The sequence below is a fragment of the Lygodium microphyllum genome, chromosome 30 (genome assembly GCF_053477565.2).
Source record: "Lygodium microphyllum isolate KBCC chromosome 30, Lygodium_microphyllum_v1.1.10, whole genome shotgun sequence".
NCBI classification, from domain to species: Eukaryota; Viridiplantae; Streptophyta; class Polypodiopsida; order Schizaeales; family Lygodiaceae; genus Lygodium; species Lygodium microphyllum.
Window position 1 is genome coordinate 110,805,190 of NC_141164.1, and position 8,042 is coordinate 110,813,231.

Here is an 8,042-nt window from a genome sequence, read left to right on the forward strand (position 1 = left end):
CACAGTTATACCGCTTCCAATCGACCAACCACTACAAGTCCATCAGCCTGTCGTCCGTGCCTTCGATGAACCATGTCACCTTCAACCAACCACCACACCCTCTTTCTTTCTTCCACGTTAAATGCTGTTCCTCTCCTCGATGCACATTCTCCCCAACATCTTACAGACATTCTCTCCGATACCGTGAATCCACCGCATTAACACTAAAGGTAATATCAACATTAGCTTTAATAATATGAAATTTAAGTAATCGCAAGCTTTCAATGCTTTACTCGTACATCAAAACCCCCTGATTAGCATGCCATGGCCATAGGGCGACAGCTCCCCAAGCCTTAGTCATCACACCATCAGAAAGACTGCACCAAAATGCACATCAAAACCCCCTGATTAGCATGCCATGGCCATAGGGCGACAGCTCCCAGAGCCTTAGTCATCACACCATCAGAAAGACTGCACCAAAATGCACATCCCAAACATCAGTACCAAACAAGACGTATCCACCACCTACAACATGTGCCTCCATCCATGTACACCCCTCTCGTTGGTAGTGTCCATACCACCCTATACAAGATCAACATGTACCCTATCAAGAATGGACCATCATGGTCCCATCAGCGAATGGTGGTTTTGTGCATGTCATCATATCTTATGCCAAGTAGCAAGTTAACACTCTAATATTAATGAAACGTCCCCCTAGGATCCACCATGGACATGAGACACAACACAAGCCATACCCACAACAAAGACCGTAATGGGAATGGGCATCAGACTAGCCATAGAGACACACGGGCTCGCCCCCCAAGCCTAGGCACTAGTAGCACACCCGATCAAGACCATGTCCCAAGAGCTTGCATCCCATACAACCAACCTGCGCCATCGCAATGTGTAAACATACTTGCATATAGATCAAAAGTCTAAGAGTGGTGATCGCACAATGATGTGCACAATAGGGCCTCTAGTCCTATAACTATGACCCCGCTACCCTAACCCTAGAATGTCCCAATGCATTCGCACTAGGTCACTTTAATGATCATTGTGAACAAGCTGTCAGTGCCCATTCAGATGTCGAAGGATGTGACAACAGTGTGCATGATAAAATCCAATAAGGGGATAATGCTGCAATGCAGATTCTTGAGAGATCACTGGCTATATATGTGCTGTACAAGAAGAGAAGTGCTGCAAAGTGATAGACGTGCCCCTGCACCCCATAGAGACTAAAAATGCTGGAGTCTCACAATGACCAGGCTGAAACATATACATCCTTTTAAACTCGTCTGTCCACCTGTTACTATTCACATAAAAAGGCCACTACTATGTGCCAACAACAGTCTTGATCATCATCTGCTTCATGAAAAGATGAATTTTGCAGGTTCAATTCAGTCCCACATGTCTGATTGGCTCTTCCTCAACCTCAAGGAAACCTTGTTTTGATTGCTGAGAATGGAAGTGTCCTTGTTGGCATGTTGTCCTACAGGCTCGCTTCGTCTTCATCTGCCAGACACTTGATGTGCACAGACGGTTGCTCCACATCAAACCACAACTTGGCACAAGTACTACCTTTCGTTCTGTGTCCAGATGGTGCAATTCCAGCCTTTACATTACTCACAAGACTTTCCACCTGTTTGAAAGAGTTTCAACAGAATCTAGAAGTGCAAAATATGAGGCACTGGAGCTTAAATAAGGCAAAAAGGCGGTGCAAATCACACAAATAAACATGAAAACAAGTCACAGCAAATGTTTGAATCAAAGTCCCATGATCACAGCTCAAATGTCACAATACAAGATAGAAGTGTAGAATACAACACACACGAGAGCACCTAAGATTTACAGGAAAGAGAATGCCAATATTATAGTGACATCTGAAGATGATTGAAGAGGAGATCCACAGTACATCATAGCTCAGTAAGGGAAAAAATACAAAATTAAAAGAATAAAGGCATGCTTGAAGAACATTGACACACGAACAGCTCTCCAATATCCAGGCTCAAATGTACAACATCTGAACTGCAAAACACAACCCACAAGTAATTAGTGTTAAACTCATATACACAACCACCTTCGTTTTGTTCTGTCAGTACAAAAACATGGTTCATCTGGCTTCACTCCACATACATTTCAAGCTGAATCTTAGAGACGTTTCTGCATTTGCAGAACCACCAGTCTTCACCATACAAATGGCTCAAAGTGAGCCACCATCAAATTCGTGAAACTGAATTCGAGATTGCACACCAGGGTGAAACATTCCACTTCCACGGCCCTTCTTTTCAAGCCTGCCTCAAATACATCCAAATTAGCTTTTGAAAATGGCAACCAGACTATTACTAGTGATACACAGATGAAAAGAAGATTCAGCGGCCACTTTGTACCAACATAAAAATCACTCAACATATTAGGAAGAAAGCACTGGAAGCTGTGTTTAAGGGTGTCAAATACGCACGAAGGGGCAAGCTTTCCAAGACTGAGGAGCCGCTGGCCAGATGGTTCATCCAAAACGTCACCAGTAATATCAACAACATACGTCTTCCCTCGTGTGGTAGGCAAACCTCTCTTGGCAAGAATTTGCAAATCTTGTTCATGAAGTTCTCGCCCATTCACTACAACCCCTGTCCTCCCACCAGCAGAGTCTCTAGGAAGGGGGAAATTGAACTCCTGAATAAAAGGCTGTCAAAATAAGAAACCAAAAAACAAAACTGTTAGGAATATAGTGACCATGTAATCCAGTAGCTAATGATAGACTTTGTAGTCTGTGCCTACTTTGATAATCATAACACTGTTACTGTCCACATACAAGCATCGGTAACTTACTGGGATAATTCCTAAGCAAGGACCTCCCATTACACCCCAAAATCCTGCCAGAAAGTCATACCTGCCCAGAAGCATTATTGAACAGGTTACCATCATATGGTATAAACATAGGAGACCTAGCATGCACATAGAATAGCAATTGATAAGAAGCCAACCAGTATGAGCCAGGGTGGATTGCCCCAGCTTGCTCTTCAGCTTTTTTGACCATTGCATCTGATATTAAGTGGCCATTGATCACCACCTTTCGGCGATTGTTGTTGGCTTGGCCTCCTTTGCCAAAGTCTCGGAAGCCCTTCTTCAGTAGGCCAGCAAAATACCTTGGTCCCTTACCTGAATCCTGAGCAGGTGAATCTTGAAACTTGCTTGCCTCCCACGACTTCTGAGAAGACCTGTCATCAAAGTCTGATGACATATCATACCTCAGATGATCATACAGGGGAGAACCTGGAGCAGGAGACCAAGGAACTGACCTACTGCCAGAAACAGATTCCAGATGCAGACCCCTTTTCTGCATGGTAACAGCATAATCTCTAGATTCCCGGGAAAAGTGTTCCATTAGGGGAGAGCCTGGCGCTGCTGGCAGCTTTCTGAACTGAGAGGCACTGTTTTGTGAACTACTTCTAGAGAAGTCTGAGTCAACAGTTCCTTCTTGCTGGCTTTCATTTTTAAGAGTTACTAGATTCCTGCGCAAGGGATTTCTAATTAAATACTCTTCTTGAGCAGTCCCACCTGAACCTCTATGGTCGTAATCCTCTGGAAAACTAAGCATGGTCTCTGCAGGCCTAACCTGTTCATGCATTTGTGAATGCAAGGCATTGTTGCCCTTCTGCCCTGCAAAATTAGTTCTCCGTCTCTGAACTGCCTCAAAAGCTGGCTGTTCACTTCTGTGCCTTACAGGACTAGACCCAGATGTACTAGATGGTGAAGATGAAAGATAACCTTCATTAAACATTCCAGAGCTGTTAACTACAGTGTCCATGTTCCCATGCCTCATCTGCAATCCATAATGCCTGTGGCCTTTAACATAGCCAGCAGTGGGAATCTGTCGATGATATGCATAATCGGGACTTTCTACATCAGAATCATTCATCACAGCAGCATTAGTCTGTGGTAACATCTGGTTTTCAACCCACTCCCGATTGTCCACTCTAGATACCCTATTATTGATAACATGCGGCAGTCTAGCATGATCATTGGACATAAAAGAAGAGCTTTGGACGGTCCCTGAGGACAGCTTAGGTCTTAAAGAGGAATAGGTAAAGTGAGATGCATTAGTCATGTTGACAGCAGCCAATCCTCTGTTCGTCGATCCCCTACCCCTTTTGTGTGACCCACTATTTTCCAGTTTACCAGTTGAAAACTTTGATTTCTTCCCACACGCACCACACTTCAACTTCAGTACGGTTCCACTGTTAGGAGGAAGACATGCAGGCACTTGAAGTAGTTGGTTGCAGTCTCGACACAACACAAAAGGGGCAGCACCCTGCCTGGGTAAAGGAGGGTAATAATTCTGTCTCTCTGGTAAAGAAGTCTGATAACCATGTGATTTGAGGTATGGTTTTGCGTACATTGGAGGAAGAACTGCTTGGTATTCTCTAACTGAAGAACTTGCATGTGGTTGCATATGATAAGGCTCCTCAATTACTGACATCGAAGCAATTGGTGGCACCTGTGAGACGCAGGCTGCACAATAATGTGGCATATTATTCGGAAGAATATAGGGCTGCTGCAGCTCTGATGCACAAAACATGCTGTGATGGTGAGCACAGTGTTCAAAGGACTGCTCTTGTGAAGAGGCAGAAACCATGAAATTAGGATAAGGCGCCTGAAAGGTGTACCCTCTGTTATTTGGCAGTGACAAGTTCTGAGTATCAGAAGCATAATGCTCATCTGGATAAATATTAGGATTAGGGCTCGTTTTTGGCAACCTTGAAGGATGGCCAGAATAGTGATCGGCAGACCCACGGAGTGGATAACTGTCTATCATCTTCCCACCATGTGGGATCATCTGCCTAGGAGTTGCTGTACCTCGTTCTTCTAAATGTGAATCTGCAGAACCTGGTCGGTAAGAGTCTAAGCTGGATACGTTCCCTTTCATATGCATGTTCAACTCAGATGGAGTCACATGGTCTGTCTCTTGGAATTGACGCTGCTGAGGTGCAACTCCATATCTCCTCTCATCTCTTGATTGGACTGTGTCGGAGGCAACCATCCTGTTATCTAAGCGATCATAACTCCTTGGCCATTCATCTGGCTGAGAAACATCACCTGCAATATCATGTACCTCACCTCTGTGCTGGCCAGCATGCATGCCTCCTCGTTTAAGTAACCTTTGTGCACCTGCATTTTGGCTTGGATGGAGCTCTTTTCGATAAACCACTTCTTCGACCAAATGAGGTTGCACATAAGTTAGTTCATCACGGAACAAATCATGTTGTCTAACAGGATCATCAGCCAGTGACGGAACTGTAAGAGGGATGTCTGCTGCCTTCCATTGCTCAGTATTATCAGACATCAAGTCTTCTGTATTCCATTCATCATTCATACCTGAGGTTGAGGGCAGACCATGAGACTGATATTCCTCCAGATGTGAAGATTCATACAGACCAGCTTCTGCATTCCCAAATATTTGTGTACCATCAGCTATCTGAGGGTCATTATTTTGCAAAAGTTTCTGCATCTTAACAGTCCTTCGAGGAATGCTGCCAGCTGTAGTTTCACCTGCTGGAATGGAATCAATCATCCGTGTGCCAGAAAGAGCTCGTGTAGGTGCCTCAACAATTTGAACACATCCTTGATTCAGTTTCTCATTTTCCTCAAGCAGAGCTGGAAACAGTGAATCATCACCAGTCTCATCAGAGTTAAGGATCCTTTTGTCATCTACTGAATCTGAATCGATTACACCATTTTTAAGAGCTTCCTTAGCTTTCAATCTCCCAGAGGACTGCCAATCACAGAATGAAAAGTCAATCGAAGCAATCTCTGTGCTAACCAGTTTCTCCATCCACACATCAGCATAGCGTGCATTAGCTTCTAGTTGGCTGTCTTTTCCATCAAACACACTTCTGGACAGTCTAGAATTGTCCTCCAAGGTGTTAGCATCACCTGTGCTAGCAGTCTCATCAAGAGCTGGAGAACCATCAGATTTGCTATCTTTGCCCAGGATCTCCATATCAGTCAGTTTGCCACTACTACTTGCATTCTGACAGCCTCTATCCTCCACAGCGGAATTGCAGACTATAACATTAAGATCTTGTTCACCTTCTTCCTTTACTGTATCATTGCCAGAGAAGCTCTCATCACTAGAACTGACTGTAGTCACACCAGTGGTTTCAGAGCCTACTTTCAACCTTGCACTTGCATCTGTTCCTTTAAATCCATCACTCAAACCGTCAAAACCAGTATTTGACTGTACCCAGTTGTTCTGTGTGCATTGCCCTGTCTCGGAAAGTTGCTGATTCCCGTGACACTCTGATACACCTGCAAAAGAGTCATGGACGCTGCTGTATGGCTTGTCAAGATTCCTAATACTGCCCTCATTATAGTCAAGTGAATCACTCACTGAATCCCTTATATCAGTACAAGAACCTTGGATTGTATTCATTCCTTCATCACAAATCTTCTGGTCACCTGACTCCAGACAGCTTGCATCTTCCTCGATGTTCAAGTCTTTGGGGGGGTCCTCGAGGGCATGCTTCTGGATGCCATCAATGTGCCCGTTTTGTACAGTGTCATTAAGTTCAAGGGTTTGCAACTTGAAATCCAATGTTTCTGGTTGACCAGTCTTCCCCTGCTTATCATCAACATTTGAGCTGTCAAGGGGATTCACTGACAGGCAGAAATCTGGAGATCTACTAGCATCACCAGGGTCTGAGGACCATGGTGGGGAATCTAAATCATCCTCAGAGTCATTCTCTGAACTTGAATCTGCACCAGAAAAGTGAGCCCCGTGCTCACTTTTGTCGAAGCTCTCCCTGCTACCAGCGGAAGAGTGTGATAGCCTCCTCCGACTTGCATAAGAAGATACATCATATGATGGAGTACCTGTTGATGGAGCTGAAAGAGTGCCTCCTTCGTGGGATGGCTTGTGCTCACTCTCACTGTCATTGAGGCCGTGTGGCTCCCACTTCTCTTCGGGGTTGTCATTGAACCTGGCTTTCTCAGGCTTTAAGCCTCCCTCTGAACTTTGTTCAGCATCCTGATGACCTCTACTGGTCCCGTTGGCCCTGTTGTCTGAAAATCTGCCACCAGATTCACGGGAAGTGTCTTTGGCTGTCTCCAATGCCAGCATTTAGAGAAACATGTGAGGAGCCAAAAATTGAGATTCTGCAAATGAAAGGATGAATAAAACAGAAAGGTACAAAAGAAAAGCGAGGGTAGATCTAACCTAGGAGAAGAGTAGAACATATAGGGCATTCATAAATCGGAGTGGGAGGCTCTGTGAGGAGGGCAGTGCACTTAGGGCATCGGACTTTCCTCCGAGCTGCAGAAGTATTGCCTGTGAAGGGCATGTTTCCTTCTCTCAGAAGAGATCCCACTAGAAGTATGTTGCGATGATCTCTACGTCATCGCATGCCGAAAGAATACTGGAAGAAGGACTCAGGAGATAGCGAGATCGTCAAGATGATCCCTGCACACATGCCAGTCGACCATGACACAGTCCCGTCGATGCTTTACTAAGAAACAGGAGGCTTAGCGAACGAATAAGCCGTTACCTGAGACTCGCGAGGCTCTTCCATGCATACGATCGATCATAGTCATACTGCCGCGAGCGCGTGCAGAAGCATTCAAGGGTCCGCCATACAGACAAAATCAAAGGAAGAACGCGTAGCTGCGATGGGAACAATGAAAGCAGAAACAACAACGATAAGGGTGCCAAAAATAGTGGGCTGCAAAGCTCACAGCCTTCATGGCCCAGTCTCGACTATTTCGAAATTTATTTTTAACCAAAATGGCATTTCGGAAATGCAAAACAAAACAAAAAAGGATTCGAAGGATTCGATTCTTCAAAAACGGTTTTCGTTATTTTTCCCCTCTTTTTTTTTGCACCCCCCAAAAAAAGCAAGAATTCGACCTTTAAGTTTAGCGATTCCTGAATAATTAAAAAAGTCAACTCAGCCTGCGGAAATCGGCGCCATATGTGGTAGCCACTTTGACTGGGCCCCACACTCTTGCTGAGCTGGCTCGCACATTTAAAAAAGGGCCCCGGTTCTCTTTATTCATAGCCTTGCCTTTTT

The 8,042-nt window shown here is 44.8% G+C and overlaps 1 protein-coding gene across 2 annotated transcripts; it reads right to left on the reverse strand.

The window, feature by feature from the left end:
* Nucleotides 1–690: 690 nt before the first annotated feature.
* LOC148010240 (uncharacterized) lies at nt 691–7,691 on the reverse strand. 2 transcript variants are annotated; one of them, XM_087672362.1, is made up of 8 exons: nt 7,521–7,691; nt 7,193–7,435; nt 3,276–7,077; nt 2,961–3,194; nt 2,806–2,866; nt 2,438–2,661; nt 2,113–2,270; nt 691–2,004 (listed from the first exon to the last, which is right to left on the reverse strand). In XM_087672362.1, the coding sequence occupies exons 2-7, from the start codon at nt 7,314–7,316 to the stop codon at nt 2,180–2,182; spliced, it is 4,536 nt and encodes a 1,511-aa protein (XP_087528488.1). In that variant the 5' UTR covers nt 7,317–7,435; nt 7,521–7,691; the 3' UTR covers nt 691–2,004; nt 2,113–2,179. The 2 variants fall into 2 exon arrangements, with proteins under 2 accessions (XP_087528488.1, XP_087528487.1); XM_087672361.1 differs by having other exon boundaries at nt 753–2,004; nt 2,961–7,077; nt 7,521–7,690.
* Nucleotides 7,692–8,042: the final 351 nt, after the last annotated feature.